We start from the raw sequence: 21,011 nt of genomic DNA, 5'->3' as shown, positions 1-21,011 counted from the left end.
GGCTCAATTAATCATTTGTTTTTTTAAAATTAAAATCAGATTTTGAAATGTTATACATTAAACTGATTCAGAAACATTTCAAGCTACATTAAAGATCAAAATTCTGTACTGCTATGTGTTTCCTTCGAGAAAGGATACTAAAAATGAAATTCCTTCTTCCATCAATGGTCAAATCAGAAAATTCTAAATTGGTGTAAAGGAAATACACAGAATTTTGTGTATTCACTACAACCAGTGCATCTGCAGATTTTGTTTCATTCCTGGTGTAAAGGAAAAAATGAAATGTTTATTTCCTGCCTCCCTAAACACAATCATGGATTAACTTTATGTGGGAAAATAACAAAAGAAACCATTAATTAGTGAAGTGATTGATATTGACTATGTTTCATAGAGCTGCTCGTGTATAGACCCATCAATTATGTTATTGTAACATTTTAATGAAAATATATTAAAGGCAGTAAATTCAGTTAAAAGTGTTGTTTATTATGAAAATTACAATTGCTGTATCAAACAGGTGGAGGAGCCCCATGCCTTAACCTGATTTGAGGACAAAGTAAGGCTTTCAATAATGACCAGAAACTACTGTCTGTGCATTCTCCAAACGAGTACCTCTGACATGACCAGGGGACAAAGGAAAAAATGCTGGAGAACGCCACGAGTATCCCTGTAAAAACTAGCAGAAAGCCAACAAGACACACGTTCTTAATCTGAGAACCAAACCAAATCGACAGGCCTGATTGGTCTTCATATCTAGAGAAATGGGGGAAAATTGCAATTTCCAGTACAATATCAGGACTGGCACAGCATAGGTCCAAACAAAAAATGTGGCATTTTTTTCCTTAATGATTTCTGCTAATATCCAAGAATGCAGTTTTGGTACATTTTCATTAATTATTATGTTATATCACTGGCTGATCAGTTTATCAGTGTTTTAACATGTCATTTGCAACTTTTAAAATAAATAGCTCCAAATAAAGGCACAATAATTCTGATGTTTGTAAAGCATTTTCTGAAGAGATTTACACAAATATTGGTTACATTTAATTAAACTGCATACTCCAGATTGATACTAATAACTTTATCAATGAATAATCAAACCCTTTTTGCCCAAAATCATCCAAACAAAATTCAGAGCCATTTCTGGCACAATATCAACCAAAGTTTTATGCTTTATTTACAATAAATTCATTAGTCTCCACATTAATAGTAATGAAAGTGTCACCATTTCCATGAGAATCCTTTCATTACTCTTATTCACACAATGCCTTTTTCATCAATTGTCTTTATTCTTTCACAGGATGTTGAAAGAAACACAAGGGTCAAGATCAGTACTTATTGCCTATCTTTAATTGGTCCAACTAAGTCTTCTGAACTGCTATAGTCTTCATACAGGACAGAATTCTGTCATACAGGGCAGAAACTGGCTCTTCTGCCCATCATATCCCTGCCACCTTTTTGTCTGTTTTAGGACTGTGTCCTATGCCTTGACTATTTTAAATGACTGTAGAAATGCATCTTAATTGTAGTAATTAAATCCAATTCACCACCTCTTCCTTCTGTGGAAAATATTTTACCTTGAGATTTCTTTTCACCTGAAACCTATGCTCTCTCTGTGGTGTGACTAACTCGCCTATTTTGGCAAGAAAGACAAAGCAACAGTCCCGGCAATATCCTGGGGAATCTCCTCTGTACCCTTTCCAAATTTCAGAAATCTGCCCTGTAGCAGGGCAGCCAAAAGAGTTTTAGTGTGGTCACTTCATTGTCCTTGAAGTGCTTAGGTCCGAAATGTCAGTAATATATCTTTACCACCTATGGACACTGCGAGATCTACTGAGTTCTTCCAGCATTTCTGTGTATTACTACAATCACATAGCTGTAACTATCTACAATACTTCCTTTCATCTGCAAACTTAGTGACTCACCCCTCCACTTAGTCATAAAAAAAATCACAAAGACCAGGGGTCCCAGAATGCCACTAGTCATCAATCTCCAGACAGAATAGGTTCCATCCACTATCAGCCTCTGCCTTCTGCAGCAAGTCAAGTTTATTGTCATCTGATTGAACAAGTATATCACAACAAAACAATGTTCTCCGGTCCTTGGTGCAAAACATGCAGACACACATGCAGGACATGTATTCATATATACAAATAAATAAATATTGTTTCATGAATATGAGAGTCTCAGATGGTTAGTATGAGCAGTTCTTTTGGTCGTTCAGCAGTCTCACTGCCCGTGGTAAGAAGCTGTTCCTCAGCCTGGTGGTGTTGGCTCCGATACACTTGTATCACTATGACAGGAGCATTTGAGATGATGTGAGTGGAACGGAAAGGGTCTTCAGTGATTTTGTGTGTCCTCTTCACACAACAATCCCGATAGATCATGACGATGTGGGGGAGACTCCAGTGATCCTCTCTGCTATGCTTGTAGTCCTGTAGATTGACCTCTGATCCATTTCTCTGCAGCAACTGTACCACACTGTGATACAGCCAACCAGGGGCAGAGCTCCTGTAGAAAGTTGACATAATAGTGGCCAGTAGCCTTGTCCACTTCAATCTTCTCAGAAAGCAGTCTCTGTAGCTCCTTCCTGACAAGTGAGATGCTGTGTTCACGATAGGTCACTAGTTAAACGAACCCCAACGAACATGGCGCTCTCCTCGATACAATTCTTTTTTTTTTTATTTTTTTATTTTTTTATTTTTTTTATTATTTTTCACACCATAAATCACATTAGCCATGATATACACTATTTCTTTTCACACGTATACAGTGACTTTTTCTCCCCCCCCCCCTTTCCTCCCAAACCACCCCCCCACCCCCCCCCTCATCCATTTTAGGTATACAATCTAGGTTGCATTAATCCAGTCAGACAATGTTGTCATTCAACAAAATTACACCAGAAATTCTACTGAGTCCATTCTTTTCTTTCCTTCTCCTTCCATCAACTTAGGTAATGTTTGTCCCCGGTAGGTTTTCGCTATTGTATTTAATGTAAGGCTCCTATACTTGTTCGAATATTTCAATATTATTTCTTAACCAATATGTTATTTTTTTCTAATGGAATACATTTATTCATTTAAATTTGGTAGTTTCTTCCTTTTAATTTGGTTATGTATTCCATTAATATTTAAAGACATATAGTTCAGCGTAGCCCTTTTATATTTTGTTTATCTTCTCTTTCCGTTTTTCCATCATTACCTTTCCTCCTTTTCCATTTCTGTTTTCTTATTTTCAACTCTTCATAAGACAACATTCCTACAACATCTAACATTTTCCTTATTCTCCTATTTCTATCTTATTTATCCCCAATCTCCCCTTCACCTCCTGAGTTGTCCTTTATCCCTTGTCGGACAACCACATCTCCCCTCTCCATTTGGATTTGCGAATCCACTCGCAAGCGTCAACTGATTGTGCAGTGACCGCTATTTCCCCCCACCCCGCCTCCCCCAGAAAAGATTTCACTTTTCATATGTCACAAAGGTCCCTCTTTTAATTCCCTCCTTATTCTCTCTATTCCATTACCTTCCCTTATTAATTCTTGTCTATACTATCTATATTTTCCTCTAAGTACAGATACATTCATGTATGCTCATTGTCTCTATTCACTCTTATACCTCTTTACCTGCATACATATCAATCGTGATCATTTTTACTCTCATTACCCGTCTTCATCCCTCAGTCTATTTTTGTCTTTACCCACATACATATCAGTCGTGATCATTTTAACTCTCATTACCCGTCTTCCTCCCTCAGTCTATTTTTGTAATTGTTCTGCAAATTTTCGTGCTTCTTCTGGATCCGAGAATAGTCTGTTTTGCTGTCCTGGAATAAATATTTTCAATACCGCTGGATGCTTTAGTATAAATTTATACCCTTTCTTCCATAAAATCGCCTTTGCTGTATTGAACTCTTTTCTCTTCTTTAGGAGTTCAAAACTTATATCTGGATAAATGAAGATTTTTTGCCCTTTATACTCCAGTGGTTTGTTGCCCTCTTTTACTTTTTCCATTGTCTTCTCCAGTACCTTTTCTCTTGTAGTATATCTTAGGAATTTTACTACAATAGATCTTGGTTTTTGTTGTGGTTGTGGTTTAGAGGCCAATACTCTATGTGCCCTTTCTATTTCCATTTCATGCTGTAGTTCTGGACATCCTAGGGTCTTAGGGATCCACTCTTTTATAAACTCCCTCATATTCTTGCCTTCTTCATCTTCCTTAAGGCCCACTATCTTTATGTTATTTCTTCTGTTATGGTTTTCCGTTGTATCTATTTTTTGAGCTAGTAGTTCTTGTGTCTCTTTAGTTTTTTTATTAGATTTCTCCAATTTCTTTTTTAAGTCTTCTACCTCCATTTCTGCTGCTACTGCCCGCTCTTCCATCTTGTCCATTTTTTTTCCCATTTCTGTTAAGGTCATCTCCATTTTAATTATTTTCTCCTCTGTGTTGTTTATTCTTTTTCTTAAATCCTTAAAATCCTGTGTTTGCCATTCTTTAAATGATTCCATGTATCCTCTAATAAGAGCAAGTATATCCTTTACCTTGCCTCTCTTTTCTTCTTCTATTTCACCATACTCTTCCTCTTCTTCTTCCTCTGGGTTGACCATCTGTTGTTTCTTTGTTGCCCTTTCCTCCTCTTCTATCTTGTTTCTATTGTCTTCTGTGGTCTCTTCTTGCTGCAGGTGTTCTGCAGCTGTCGTTGCCGGCTGTGGAGATCGACTCCCCAGCTGGTCCCCCCTCCCGTCGGTGTGTTTTTTTTCATTCGCATCGCGCATGCGCGCAGTTTCGCGCATGCGCGGTTGCGCACTTTTGTTCGGCTCTGCGAGCCATTTTTGTAGTCCATTATTTACCGACCTGAGGGAGCGGGTTTCTCTCTCCGCAGCGGGCCTCTTCGGACAGGTAAGGCCTTCACCTTTTTCCTCCTTTGTCTTCTCTTCCTCTCTTCTTACCGTTGCTTTCGACTTTTCTTTTTTTGTCGCCATCTTCTTTCCACCTTTATACTCACTTTTCTGTAACTTTTATTTCTGTGCCTTTGTGTTTTCTCTTGTTTTTCCCGACTTTTCTGGAGAGGGCTGGAGTTCACCGTCCGGCCACTACTCCATCACGTGACTCCTCCGATACAATTCTTGAGGTGTAGTGAAGGGTGGTCATTCCTGGTCCTCCTGAAGTCCACAATTATCTACTTGTCTATGTTGAGACTCAGATTGTTACTCTTGCAGCATATGAGATTTTGCATTTTGTAGTATTGACTCATCATTGTTGCTGACGAGGACAAATACTGTTGTCTCACCCGCAGCTTGATGATGCTGTTGGAGTTGAATCTGGTGATGCAGTTGTGGGTCAGTAGCGTGAACAGGAGTGGGCTGAGCACACAGCCCTGAGGTGCGCCAGTCCTTGTGTTCTGTTGCTGATCAGAGAGACTGTGGACTTTCTGTTAGGAAGTCCAGTTACACAGAGTGGTGTTGAGTCCCAGTGAGGACAGCTTCTCCACCAGCCTCTGGGGAATGATCATATTAAATGCCAAACAGCAGCCTGGCATATAGGGTGTCGTTCTCTGGGTGGGGGGTCAAGAAGAGGTGAAGTACAAAGCTATAGCATCGTCTGTGGAATGGTTTCTTCTTCTATTGGCAAATTGAAATGGGCTCAGCGTCGCTGGGAGATTGGCTTTGATGTGTTCTATCACCAAACGCTTGAAGCATTTTATAACAGTGGAGGCAAGTAAATTTGAAATTCAAGCAGCTAAGCATAGATCTGCGTCCCGTTACTTTCTGACTGAGCCTATCATAGTAGGGCTTGTCAAAACATCTGACTAAATCAATGCACACCAGTTCCACTGCCTTATCTTTTCTTTTAAATTTCTTTTGTCGCTTCCTAGAAAAACTCTCAAAGCCATGCTGACCATTTCTAATAATACTCTGCTTCTCCAAATGCTTGCAATTCCTGTTGGTAAGAATCTTCTCCAATAGTTCACCCACTGCTGATGTAAAACTCACTGGTGTCTAATTCCCAGGATTATTTTTTTATGACCTTTCTTAAGGGGACTGCATTTGCCATCCTCCAATACCTCTCCTGTGGCAGGGAGAATGCAAAGTTCATCACCAATGCCCCAGTAATCTCTTCTTCACTTCCTGTAGTTACAGAGTATATCCCATTCATCTTAACACTATCTCTTTCTTAACCTCAACATGCTTCAGCACATTTGCCTTCCATACATCAACCTCAAATTCACTTCCTGGTGAACACTGAAGCAAAGTATTCATTAAGGACCTCCATTTTTTAAGAGGTTGTCTCTGCCTCAAAGCACATGTTCCACCCCTTATCTCTGATTGGTCCTATCCTTACTCTGGTCACCTTTCACATACAGTAGAACACCTTAACCATACTTGCTAAAACATTCTAGAATCCTCTTTAGCTCCCTTCAGCCCTTCTTATGTTAAAACACAAAGCTGGAGAAACTCAGCAGTATTCTTTATATAGCAAAGATAATGATACATAACCAGTTTCAAGTTTAAGCCCTTTATCAAGATTTGATAAAATGTAGGCAGGCACCCAAACAAAATGGTGGTGGTAGGGAAGGAGCACAGTCCCACAGGCAGGAGGTAATAGTTGGATACGGGAAGGAGGGCACAGCAGCAAGCAGGGGGAGGGGGGATGACTCTGTGAATCGAGGGAAGGGGATGGAGAGCTGGAGGAAATGGGAAGGGAGGGAGAACAGGGAGTAGACTAGCAGAAACCGGAGAAGTCAATGTTAATACCATCTGGTTGGATATGATTTTCCATCTGGGTACTCTCCAACCAGATAGCATTAACATCGACTTTTCTGGTTTCTGCTAGTCTACGTTCTCCCTCCCTTCCCATTCACTTTTAAATGCAAATCTCAGACATACATGATGGCACATATGTTCAATGCCAAGATTAGCTTTTAGATAGATACCTTCAAAATGTTTTCTGGCACAAAAATGAACCTTTACACTTTCAGAGTCTCATTCTTTCAACTATTAATTATTGTTAAAATATTTAAAATATCCTTAGCCACAGATGAGGTGCCAGAGGATTGGAGAGTAGCTCATGTTATTCTGTTATTTAAAATATGTTCCAAAATAACCCAGGAAATTATTGCCCAGTGAGCTTGACGACAGTAGTAGGCAAGTTATTCAAAGGTGTTCTAAGAGATCAGGAGGGCGCACAAAATCAGTGAACCGGTGCGGACTTGAAAGGCCAACATGGCCTGTTTCCACTCCATAAATGGTGATATGGTATGCAAGTATTCAGATAGTCAGGGACTGATTAGGAATAGTCAACATGGCTTTGTGTGTGGTAGGTCATGGGGTCTTCGACTTCCTGGGTAATTTACTTGTATTTGTGTGAGTAAACATGAGGGATGTAGATTCAATTTCCATCAACAAGTCAGAAATATATTAAGATGAATCATGGCAATAAGTGTCTGGTCCAATTTCCTAGTGTGTGAATCTTGTACTTGAAATGGATGTAAATGGATTTTTTTAATGTCTGATTGATGCATGTACACATATGCAGATATTTTTCTTCAAGTCCAATCTCTGAGTTTGGCACTAACCCAACTACTCAATCTTGTAATCTATAATTCACAAAATAAAAACAAATGTTGTTCTTTGGTACATGCAACATTCAACGGGAGTGAATGAAAAGGCTTTGGGGAGCCAAACCAGTTCAACTGGCTCAAACCAGTTTTATATTGAATCCACATAACCAGTGAACATAGGTAGGATATTGAAAGAAAGGTATGTGGAAAGCATTAATATGAGTATTTTAAATTGTACTTTATGCCAATTAAATTCTGGAGAGGATTCATGTGATAGATGTTTTACTCATATACTACTGCATCATACCCAATCTAAAATGGAAATAAATAAATCTTTCCTTACCACAACACTGCCAGGATATTAAAATTTGACCCTGTCTGACATATGGGTGTACAAAAGAAAGCAGGTATCAAATTATAAAGGTCAAATATATATATATAGATATAAAGAACACTTACTGCCCATCAGCTGCTGGTACTAACTCTGAATGCATCATATTCCATCTGATGTACTATTAAATAAAAGGAAAGAATTAAATAATCAGATAGCCAATGACATTTTCAATGGATGATTCAATCCAAGTTATATAGTCCTGCAGATGTCACAAGTCATTGCTCTCATTGAGGAGTTAACCACTGCACAATTTCTAACTATTATCAAAGATTTCAACTTTGATATTACTTCAGTCAATTAAACTTCATGACACAACTACAGCAATTGAACATAATCAGCATCTCAGCAAGAAAACTCTGGTCACATGTGTACTGACAATAACCACAAAAGCAGTGCGAGTATAAGTCAGCTTTAATAAACTAATATGTACACTAAGAGGTCTTGTCTCTCTGCAAGACCAACCTGAAAGGCTAGACTGTAGCTCTGGACTGCTTTATAGACAAGGTCACCAGGATGACCCCTGGTGACCTAGTGGTGGAATTACAAGAGGTCTTGTCTCTCTGCGAGACGAACCTGGAAGGCTAGACTGTAGCTCTGGACTGCTTTATAGACAAGGTCACCAGGATGACCCCTGGTGACCTAGTGGTGGAATTACAAGAGGTCTTGTCTCTCTGCAAGACAAACCTGGAAGGCTAAACTGTAGCTCTGGACTGCTTTATAGACAAGGTCACCGAGATGACCCCTGGTGACCTAGTGGTGGAATTACAAGAGGTCTTGTCTCTCTGCAAGACAAACCTGGAAGGCTAGACTGTAGCTCTGGACTGCTTTATGGACAAGGTCACCGAGATGACCCCTGGTGGCCTAGTGGTGGAATTACAAGAGGTCTTGTCTCTCTGCAAGACGAACCTGGAAGGCTAGACTGTAGCTCTGGATTGCTTTATAGACAAGGTCACTGGGATGACCCCTGGTGACCTAGTGTTGTAATTACATATCACCACAACGTGGAGAGAGATGATTTTAAGCAGTTTTCCAAAAGAGACTGCCCTCTCACAATCTCCACATTTAAGCATCATCCAGTATAAGTTGAAGGGCACCGAAATATACAGAAGCAGTAATTAATTCTAACCTAAGGGAATGGATAGCAGCACATGCTCATTGTTCACAATTCATTACACACTCTGTAATCTGCACCCAAACAATTGTGTCTTGTGACCCACTATTTCAACATGAGCATCAACATGTAATATTATGGGCATTTATTGCCCGATTTGAATCTAAAATGCAGATGATAGTTAGGGAGCCACTGCCTACTACACCTGTTGAGGGAGTTACAACACGATGAAAACACCCTGTAGTCAAACTAAAGTTAAGCAATTCAAGAGAAAACATCCATTTGCTGCATTTGGAGCATTGTCTGCAGTTCTGGTTGCCACAGTCTAGGAAAGATTATAGTTGTGCAGTGGTGATTCGCCATGATGTTTCCCAGATTGGAGGACTTTTCTTGTGGGGAAAGATTGGATAAGATGGCCATTGTTTTCCTGGAGCAAAGGAGGCAGAAAAATGACCTGATAAAGCAGGTAACATACAGGAGCCAGATAGCATATTTAGTGAAAGGTGCTTTTCCTACCTCAGGAGAATCAAATAACAAGGCTGCATAGGCTTAAGGTGAGAGAAAGGAGATTTAAGTGGTGAAGAGCTAAAGGCGTAGACTGACTTTGCACAAAAGATGGCTTTGGTTAATTGAAACCAATCTCTTCATCCTCACAAGTGCCACATAGTTGTGTCCTCGGCAGAACATATTTTAGTTGCTTAACTCCAAATTACAGATTGAATTTCATCTACAACCACAGTTAGGCATAACTGGGTACAGCAAACCTGGTTTGATAAGTTGGTGAGTGAGAAGTGATGGCTAAATAAAAACAGTGGCGTTGCCAGAGCTGTTGTAACGGCAGAACTGCCTCCGATGCAAATCCAGGAGAGTGGGGAACAGATACAGTGCTGCTCCAAAGGGTTCACCACCTGGTCCCAATGTCAATGGCTCCATACAGGATTTAAATGACCTGCAAAAGTTGATGGCTGTGTTTTATTTTAAAAAGCAACGGCAGGGATCTGTGCCCAAGATGGTGGCGTCTGTGCTCGGCAGCAGCCACAAGGGGTTCCAGATTCCAGGGAAATATTGGACTGGCGCAGGTTACCAAAAATGGGGAAAACCCCCCAAATTGAGAAGGTAAAGCAGAGATGACCCAACAGGACAGTGACCCTGGTGGCAAACCAGCGAGGGAATCATCAGCTGGGGGACATGCACAGCCTGCAGGTGACGCGATTGGGGGACACCCATGGGCTGCTGTTGACTGAGAACTAGGTATTGGAACAGGGATTTGAGAGGGTGCTGAGGGTAAGGATGGCTCCTCAGGCATTGAAGGTTTCCTGATCATGTTGGAAATTTGGATCTGGAACTAGGGTTGTCAATGGATCAAACAGGAGTCTGTGCAGCAGCAGGAGTGCTGGAGGTGAATCCACAGACACTTAATGACTCTGGAGGGACTTTTCTTTTTTTACTGTTAGGGGCATTGGGCAACACTACTGATGACTATGGCAGGCAGAATTCAATTTTATATAATAGTTCATAAACTGTAATATTACATGAAAATAAAGGAATCTTGAATCCTTAAGTCTGTCCACCTGCCCTTGATATTCACCAGCATAGCTAAAAATTCCCACCGTCAAGATCAGAGGGAACATTTTCTGGAGCAGCCTTACTATTTACTGGCCATCTTGCAGCGATAGACTCATTTCTTGGCACCCCAAAGCCTTTTCATTATCTTCAATGCCTATATCAGGAGTGCAATTGCCATTTGAATAATAGTAGCTCCCTTCTTTGGCTTGGCTTCGCGGACGAAGATTTATGGAGGGGTAATGTCCACGTCAGCTGCAGGCACGTTTGTGGCTGACAAGTCCGATGCGGGACAGGCAGACACGGTTGCAAGGGAAAATTGGTGGGTTGGGTGTTGGGTTTTTCCTCCTTTGTCTTTTGTCAGTGAGGTGGGCTCTGCGGTCTTCTTCAAAGGAGGTTGCTGCCCGCCGAACTGTGAGGCGCCAAGATGCACGGTTTGAGGCGATATCAGCCCACTGGCGGTGGTCAATGGGGCAGGCACCAAGAGATTTTTTTAGGCAGTCCTTGTACCTCTTCTTTGGTGCACCTCTGTCTCGGTGGCCAGTGGAGAGCTCGCCATAGAACACGATCTTGGGAAGGCGATGGTCCTGCATTCTGGACGTGACCTATCCAGCGCAGTAGCTCCCACACATTAAAAAAAAACCACTATGCGGTAAAAAGTGGTCCAATTTAAAATGCACTCAGCACTCTATCCTAAACATGTACTTCATCCATAAATGGCTCTCTATGGCTACATTGTATTGAATCTACAAAGATGAACTGCAGCAACTCCCACAATTTCTTCAGCAGCTTCCACAACCTCCCCCCACCCTGAGGAATAAGCAGAGCAGGCTTGTAAAATCATCATTTTCTGCAAGTTGCATTCCATTTGAACTTTGATTTATTTGTATTTCTTCATAATTGGGATGATCATGTTTAAAATCACTGCCCACATAATTCAAGCATTGCTCCACTTTGCTTTTAACTTCCTCCTACTCAATTCCCCTTATCCTAACTTATCTTGCTTTAAGTAAATTATCATATCCCACTGGTCCACCACTAAAGACAAAAGACTCAATTCAAACACTCAGAAACAGCCTGAAACCCCCTTTCCCTCTCCAACGATGTAGAACTTCCTTGACCCATTTTAGTTACACTCATTCTAATTCATCCTTTCTGGTTACTGTTCATTTCCTTTTAGCAACAATTTATGAGCCATAATTTGTTTTTGGTAAAGGAGGCCACACTTAATCTAAATACAATACTAATGGCCCAAATAAAGATGACACCCTCCATAGGGGAGGAAATTGAACACAGCAAGACTTAAATCGCTGTGATCCATGAATTAACTAACATTGTTTCCTTCATCCTTTTGCTTATTCGAACATAGCTCATCATCAAGTAGTTCAATCGTCCCTGAAAAACAAAAAAGTAGGCATAAATAGGATATTTTTACTTTTTTATCAAGATGATCAAATGAAAAATCATGAATGTCTTCATTTTTATTAAACATGCTATTGCAGGATCAGCAAGTGCCAGCTGATGTCATTGTCAGCATTAATCAAATAACAATTCAATTTTTAAATTTTTTAGAAGATATAGCATGGTAATAGGCCCTTTAACGAGCCCATGCCGCCCAAATACACCCATGTGACTGATTAACCTACTAATTTCATACATCTTTGGAACATGGGCGCAAACTGGAGCACCTGGAGGAAACCTGTGAGGCCATGGGGAGAACGTACAAACTTCTTACAGACAGCAGCAGATTTGAACTTGAGTTGCTGGCACTTTATTAAGAGTTACACTAACTGCTGCTCAAATGGGCATAGGGAAGTTCAACAATAAAGTTGACAAGGGCTAGGGTTGAGTGCAGTGCACAAACATGCTGGAGAAACGCAGCAGGTCATGCAGCATCCTGGGGCCATTCAGGCATACAGGACCTGGTTTTCAAAAGATATGGAGGATCTGGTTAAGATTTTAAAAAGATGCATGTAGTAGATATAGGCAATAAGGAACAAATGAGGCACTTGAGTATTAAAAAATGCATGAAATAAACTTAAACAAATTAGGAGGCCTCAAAGAGATTGATTTGGCAGACCAGGTGAAGGACAATCCTAACGGCTTCTAAGTGCGAAAATATAGCAAGGGATAAAATTGGTCCTCTTGAAGATCAGAGTGGTGAGCTAAGTATGGAGCCAAAATGTAAAGTTAAAATTTTAAAAATATAAATTTAGACATTCTTTGGCTTGGCTTCGTGGACGAAGATTTATGGAGGGGTAATGTCCATGTCAGCTGCAGGCTCGTTGGTGGCTGACAAGTCCGATGCGGGACAGGTTGCAGCGGTTGCAAGGGAAAATTGGTGGGTTGGGGTTGGGTGTTGGGTTTTTCCTCCTTTGTCTTTTGTCAGTGAGGTGGGCTCTGCAGTTTTCTTCAAAGGAGGTTGCAGTACATAGCAATGGTAACAGGCCCTTATGACCCATGAGCCCGTGCCACCCAATTGACCTACAACCTCAGTACTTATCAAATGGTGGAAGCAAACCCATGCAGACACAGGGAGAATGTACAAACTCCTTACAGACGGCGTGGGATTCAAACTTCGGAAATTCTAATAATCCATTAAGCTTTGAATGAATCTTTCAACAAGAGTTGCCTGTGGTATGCTGGACTTCATTAATTGGGGGAGTGAGTTCAGGAGCCATGAGATAACATTGCAGCTCTATTCATCTCTGGTGAGACCACACTCAGAATATTGTGTTCAGTTCTGGTTGCCTGATTACAGAAATGATGTGGAAGCTATGGAGGGAGTGCAGAGGATATTTACCAGGATGTTGTCTGGGTTGGAAAATATATATCTTGTGAGGCAAGGGACTTTTCTCAGGACAACTGTACAAAATGAAGGGAGGAATATTTAGTGAAGTTACATCAGGGACAAGTTTTAAAAAAAATATATATACGGGGAGGTGGTGGAGGCAGGAACAATAGGGGCACTTAAGAGAATCTTAAACAGGCACATGAATGAAAGAAAAATAGATTATGAGGTAGGGAGGGTTTTTTTTTCTCTCTTCGATAGGTGTATTTATACACACAGCCTCTCCTCTACTTACGACCTATGCAACTTACGACTATGACTGAAAAAATACTGTGTAAGTTTTAAAAGAAAAAATGTTCACCAGTGCTAATGGCTGCGAGCATACAATAGTGATCGTCAGTCAATATCCTGGCATTGTGTACAGCACAGCATCTCTCTGTTCTGAGGGAACGCAGAGCAGTGGGCTGGCAGGGAAACGCAGGGCAATGGGATCAGTGTGAGGACTGATACCGTGGGGACTATATGCCATGATAACATATGTCCAACTTGCATTCATTTTGAGATCCGATTGGTTCAGAAAGGAACTCGAATGTATGTCAGGGAATGACTATATATATACTGTATATAGAGAGGTCAATGCGGCACACATTGACCACCGCCAGTGGGCTGATATCGCCTCCAACCGTGCATCTTGGCGCCTCACAGTTCGGCGGGCAGCAACCTCCTTTGAAGAAGACCGCAGAGCCCACCTCACTGACAAAAGACAAAGGAGGAAAAACCCAACACCCAACCCCAACTAACAAATTTTCCCCTGCAACCGTGTCTGCCTGTCCCGCATCGGACTTGTCAGCCACAAACGAGCCTGCAGCTGACGTGGACATTTACCCCTCCATAAATCTTCGTCTGCGAAGCCAAGCCAAAGAAGATAGAGAGGTCAGCACAACAAAGTGCCCAAAGGGCCTGTACCACAGTACAATGTTTTATTTTTCATGCCTAAGATGTACTATGCGCATAAAAAATGTTAGAACTATGCAGTATCCAACTGAAGAAGCAAGTGTTGTCCAAATGGGGCCCTTGTTAACTTTTTATTTTTCAATGTCAGTTTCTGATTCATTTTTGTTTCTCTTTGAATTATTCTAAATGAATATGTTTCGATTACATACTTCGTTGGTGACCTCTTTCGTCATTCAAACCCAGACAGGTTCTCTGAACTTGCATAGCTTCTGAGATGGATGCATGTCTTCTATTATACTCTTCCTGACTGGATTCATCTACCTGATGAGCATAATGCCTTGGAGATTTCCCAAACTCAAGCTGTAGCAAGAGGAACATAAAGTAACCTTGTAGCTCAGCCCTAGTAAATAACAAAAATTTCTTAACATAAATTTAGAATATATTTTCATTATCAACAATATTTCCATAGGACAATCAGCAAAATAAAATGTCTTAAGGTTGTATGTTGTGTCATGTATGTACCCTGACAATAAATTTGAAATCTTAAGGATCTTCAACTGAGTGAAATTTATCAAACCCTGAGTCATGTAAAGAAATATTCAAACAGCCAATAGCACATTCAAGCAAATGTCTTTAGTAGCATTTTAAACTGGAAGTCAGCCTGAAGAAAACTGAGGTCCTCCATCAGCTAGCTCCCCACCATGACTACCAGCCCCCCCACATTTCCATCGGGCACGCAGAACTCAAAACGGTCAACCAGTTTACCTACCTCGGCTGCACCATTTCATCTGATGCAAGGATCGACAAAGAGATAGACAAGAGACTCGCCAAGGCAAATAGAGCCTTTGGAAGACTACACAAAAGAGTCTGGAAAAACAACCACCTGAAGAAACACACAAAGATCAGCGTGAACAGAGCCGTTGTCATACCCACGCTCCTGTTTGGCTCCAAATCATGGGTCCTCTACCGGCATCACCTACGGCTCCTAGAACGCTTCCCTCAGCGCTGTCTCCGCTCCATCCTCAACATTCATTGGAATGACTTCATCACCAACATCGAAGTACTCGAGCTGGCAGAGTCCACAAGCATCGAATCCATGGTGCTGAAGACCCAATTGCACTGGGTGGGTCACGTCTCCAGAATGGAGGACCATCGCCTTCCCAAGATCATGTTCTATGGCGAGCTCTCCACTGGCCACCGAGACAGAGGTGCACCAAAGAAGAGGTACAAGGACTGCCTAAAGAAATCTCTTGGTGCCTGCCCCATTGACCACCGCCAGTGGGCTGATCTCACCTCCAACCGTGCATCTTGGCGCCTCACAGTTCGGCGGGCAGCAACCACCTTTGAAGAAGACCGCAGAGCCCACCTCACTGACAAAAGACAAAGGAGGAAAAGCCCAGCACCTAACCCACCAATTTTCCCTTGCAACCGCTGCAACTGTGCCTGCCTGTCCCGCATCGGACTTGTCAGTCACCAATGAGCCTGCAGCAGACGTGGACATACCCCTCCATAAATCTTCGTCCGCGAAGCCAAGCCAAAGAAAAAGAAGAAGATAAACCAAGGTAGGGAAGGGAAGGGATACCAGAACAGTGAGAACAACCTGGAGTACTGAATGCAGTTTTATGTCAAATCAGCCATAACCTCATTAAGTGGCAGTGATATGGATTATGCATATCCATAATTCTAATATTATTAATTTTTAAATTTAAGGATGTGGAATATGTAGGAAATCACAGAAATAAAGGGATGTAAAACAATAGAGAACTTTGAACACAAAGAATTTTTAAATCAAAACATTTGATCATTGGACAGGTGGAGCCACAGAGTTCAACAGCACAGAAACAGGCTCTTTGGCCTAACTTGTCCATGTTAATCAAACTTGTCTCATTTTCATGCTTTCAGCCCAAAACTCTTTCCTATCCATGTATCAGGTGTAAAGTCTTCACTTTTAGCAGTTCCTCTGGTAGCTTGTTCCACAAATCCACAAGACTCTGTGAAGGTGTTCATCAATTCCTTTTTTTAAAAAAAAAGAGCCCACTCCCCTGGAAAAAGACTGATGATCTACCTTACAAAGCCATGAACCTCATGACTTTGTAAACCTTTATCCACCCTCTTATCCACCCATCCAGGGAGAAAAGTTCCAATTTACCAGGAGTCTTTTAAATCCTTTCTGCACCCTTTCTAACCTAATATCTTTCCAATAGCTTCCTAGAACTGCACACAATACTCCAAGTACGTCCCATTAATGTCTTGAATTGTTGTCACGTGAAATCCCCGCTCATGTACTCAATCTCCCGACTAAAGAGGGCAAGCATGCCAATGGCTTCCTCGCCACACTGCTTACCTATCTTGCCACTTTCAGTCAACTATGTACCTGTACACCCAAGTCTCCCTGTTTTACAATAAAATCTTGGGCCTAACCAAAGTTTAAGTACTGCCCTGGTTTAACCTATCAAAGTGGACACTTGTCTGAGTTAAATTCCATCTGCCACTCGTTGGCCCATTTTCCCATTTTATCCAGATCCTATTTAAAAAAAAACATTAGACGTACAGCATGGTAACAGGTCCTTCTGGCCCACGAGCCCAAATAAGCCAATCAACCTATAACCCCTGTACAGTCTTGGAGTGTAGGAGGAAACCGGATCACCCAAAGGAACCCCACACAGACATGGGGAGAATATACAAACACCTTAGACAGCATCAGATTCAAACCTGGGCCGATGGCACTCTAATAGGATTGCACTAACCACAATGCCAACTATATTGCCCAATAATTTTCTTTATTATCCATTATACCAAAGATTTTAGTGTCATCTACAAACTTACAAGCAATGTCATTTAAACTGCCATCCAGGTCATTAATATAGATGACAAACAGTGAACTCACCATCGATCTCAGGGTCTCACCACTGGTCACAGGTCTCCATTCTGAATAACCACCCTCTATCAACTACCATCAAGTTAATTCTGCATCAAATTGGCCATTTCACTCTGGATGCTATGCAATCCAGACCACGTTATCATGTGGACCTTGCCAAAGACCTCGTTAATGTCCATCATCCTGCCCTAATCCATCTTCTTGGACACGTCAAATCACATTCATGAGACACTATTTCCCAAAAATAAATGGAGAACTGGGATAAGAAATGGCAATGCAGTTCAACTCTGAGAATGTGATTTGCTGCATTTGCTTAAATTGAAGTAGGGCTGGGCTTACTCTGTTAAAGGCAGGGCTCCAAAAAGTGATATTGGGCAGAGGAACCAGGGGTTCAGGAAGGCAATCAAGGGTTACAGGGAGAAGGCAGGAGAATGGAGTTGTAAATCAAGCATAATGGAATATCATGGCAGACTCATTGGCCAAATAGCCTAATTCCGCTCCTATGTCTTATTGTTTCATGGGTGCAGGTACACAGATCTTTAAAGATGGCAGCTCAGGGAGACGGTGTGGTGAAGTGAGAGTTGGGGGCACTAGCCATCATTGGTCTGGGCACTGAATACAAGTGTTGGGAATTCATGTTGGAAGCTATACAAAACATTGGTTAAGACCACACTTGGAATATTATGTGCTATTTAGGTCACCTGGCAACAAGAGGATATTATGAAGTTGTAAAGTGTACAGAGGTTTATGTAGTTGTTGCCAGGATTAGAGTCTCGTAAGAGACTGGAAAAATCAGGCCTGTTTTCGTTAGAGCATAGGAGGTTGAGAGGGAATTTTACTGAGGTCTATAAATTGATAAGATGAATAGTGAGTCAGATTCTCTCAGTCTAGGAAACAAAGACGAGAGGGCATACCTATAAGATGAGGGAGTGGGACAGTTTTTAAATTCAAGAGGGTGGTGGCTACATGGAGCTGCCAGACAAAATTATGGAGGCAGTTATGTTAGTTTCCTTAGATGGGAAAGGATTGGAGGGGTATTGGGCCTAATATGGGCAAGTGGGTCTTAAACATGAGGCCATGTTGCTCAGCGCAGACATGCTGAGCCTGTGGGACTATTAATATGTGTAGACTGACTCAAAAGTATATTTACTATCCCAAACCAATCCTAACCACTTCATTAACTTCCCATGACTACCATTAAGCTAACTGGCCTGCAGTTCCCAGGCTTGTCTTTTTGAATTTTTCACAAAGGCATAACATTAACCACCCTCCAGTCTTCCTGGTACTTGGATTGGAAAGGCAATGGGGGATTGTGTGGGTTTATTAAGAAAAGACATAATGAGATGAGCATAGAAAGGCATCACAGAATTTGGCTGTTTAGTACAGCTTTATGTCTCTAAGGTTGCCAGGCCAGCAGCTAACGTAGATAAAGCCAGTGAAAAAGATTTAAAAAAAAATGATGGTTAAACATCATGAATTAGTTTTCATTCAGAAGATTTTTGGAGAAAAAAAAATACAGAAGTCACATATGGTTAGTCAAACTGTGAATAGGTGATCAGCCAATGGCAGAGGTGGTCCTCATTATAGGAACGGAATTTGATGCCTTGATGAGAAAGAGAATATGGAGTTTGAAGTTCAGCTTAGGTTAAAAATATTTAATACACTCTGACATGATGCAGAGTCCCAGAAATATAAATGGAGTTGGTATCAATAAATCAGTCTGTGGCAACGACTGAAGACAATACCCGTGGAAGCTTATCAATACATGACAGAAGAGGCACTGGAAGGACATACATGAGAAATTGACGTTTTCAGATGTTGTTGCTGAGCACGAGGAGTAAGGACAGATCTCGAATTCAGAGAATTCCAGAAGCATTAGTGTTAGCATGAACGAAAAAAGCGATGGCTAAATAGTGAGAACACACTCCCACTCAACTAAATAATAGAAGCTGGGATTCGAGAGCAGGGAGAAGAGTTGGAAGATGAACCAGAAAATGCTAGAAATATTCAGATTGCATAGCATATGTGGAAAGAGAAATAGCATCAATATCCAAGGCATACAGTATAACCTCTCATTAGAACTGATCAGAGATCAAACACACTTTTAAATTGCACCAATGAGAGACTAAAAGATATTCTGTGTTCTGCAGAGACCAGGAGAGACTAAATGACAGAAGAGGTTGTTGTGCTAGTTGATAGGGTGGTAAAGCAAGTGATCTGCCGAAAGGAGATGTAAATTGAAGGACAATGAAAAAAAGGAGAAAAATGACAAACAAATGCTGGAATGATACCATAAAACTGGAGAAGCAAACACATGGTCCAAATATGGAAGGAGATATAAACATTACTGTTTCTCACCCTAACTGCTGCTGGTACGATCTTCCTCTCTCCCCCTTTATATCCAAGATGAGGCTCAACATGCTCAGCTGCAGGATATTCGTCATCTTTTATAACCCCATTTCTGAAAGTCAAACATAACATATAATTTCAAATGTTTTTTAAAGTTTATTTCAGCGACATAACAAAGACTTCCTTTAATATTTGAGGTATGACAAATCTTGTTTAATATTAATTTTATTTATTTGTGTGTTAATACCTGGGCATTGCTGGTAAGACCACCATTTCTTATCATTCCTAATTGTCCCATAGAACATGATGGTGAACCACAGTTAAAATGTTGAAGTTTTTCTGGAGGAGATCTTACAATGTTGTTGGATAGGGATTTTCAGGATTTAAATCCAATAGGGACAAGATATTTCTAAGTCAATTTAAAGCGAGATTTGTAGGTGTATGATAGTAGACCTATCACCAATGTATATAGTTACAGTATCTTGAGTATGTAATGACTGTGCTTACAGCGATTGGCTGAGAGCTTAGCCACACCTACTGTCTGGGCCTTAAAGAGTTGTGTCCCTAGCCAGGTCGGATCATTCCGGACTGGTCGGCCAGCTGTGAAGAGCTCCTGTCTTTTGCTAATAAAAGCCTTGGTTTGGATCAACAAGTCTTTGGTTCTTTCGATGAGCTCTACAAGGTGGCGATGTTCCAACCACGTTGCTTTGTCCTTTTTGTGATAAAGATTGTTGGTTTGACAGGTGCTCTCAGAGAGAGCACCTGTGCTTAATCTTTTTAGGCGGCAAGAGTGCAGTGGTAGCAGAGGGAATGGATATTTAAAAATGTGGATCGGACTACAGTTAAGTAGGCTACTTGATCTTAAATGATAGTAAGCCTGTGGTTGAAGTTTCATTCATCTTGGCAAGAGGACAATATTCTGCCTATTTTGTAGAACAGCTATCAGGAGGTGAGTCACCCCATGCATGAAACTTGGGCTACTATATTTGTAACATTTCTGAGTAAATGACTCAGAATGTTGATATGGTGCTGGCATGGCAGATGGATGACAAACTTGGGTGGTATGAACTCCTGTTGGTCATAATTATCCCCTGCTACCTTTGAAGCATGATTCTTTGGCAAGAAGGGCCAAAGGTCTTGTTTCATTACTGTAATGGTCTATGGTTCCGTGGTTCATAGGCCTTTCTGCAGGCAGGTGAGAACTGGTTACTGCAAATGGAAATGAAGATTGAGCAATAATCAGTAACTACTGCTAAATAGAAATTCTGCTTGCATGTGATGTCATGTATGCACTCTGACAATAAATCTGAGCTTTGAACCCAATGTTGAATTTTAGATGGAAGGATGAAGCAGCTGAAGATGACTGAGCCTAAGTTGCTTTCCTGAGGAACTTTTGCAATAACCTCCTCGTGTT

General features: G+C 41.1%; 1 protein-coding gene across 1 annotated transcript in view; it reads right to left on the bottom strand.

The window, feature by feature from the left end:
• Positions 1 to 462: 462 nt before the first annotated feature.
• The window catches only part of LOC138748257 (paramyosin-like), an 83,761-nt gene continuing 63,212 nt past the window's right edge, over positions 463 to 21,011 (bottom strand). Inside the window, exons 17-21 of the mRNA XM_069908106.1 lie at positions 19,607 to 19,709; positions 14,580 to 14,730; positions 11,959 to 12,020; positions 8,017 to 8,069; positions 463 to 750 (exon numbers count right to left, since the gene is read on the bottom strand). Coding sequence (XP_069764207.1) covers positions 507 to 750; positions 8,017 to 8,069; positions 11,959 to 12,020; positions 14,580 to 14,730; positions 19,607 to 19,709 — 613 coding nt within the window. The 3' untranslated portion in view covers positions 463 to 506. The remainder of the gene's footprint in view (positions 751 to 8,016; positions 8,070 to 11,958; positions 12,021 to 14,579; positions 14,731 to 19,606; positions 19,710 to 21,011) is intronic.

Source organism: Narcine bancroftii, chromosome 13, assembly GCF_036971445.1.
Source record: "Narcine bancroftii isolate sNarBan1 chromosome 13, sNarBan1.hap1, whole genome shotgun sequence".
Taxonomy (NCBI): domain Eukaryota; kingdom Metazoa; phylum Chordata; class Chondrichthyes; order Torpediniformes; family Narcinidae; genus Narcine; species Narcine bancroftii.
This window is presented reverse-complemented; position numbering and strand designations above follow the sequence as displayed.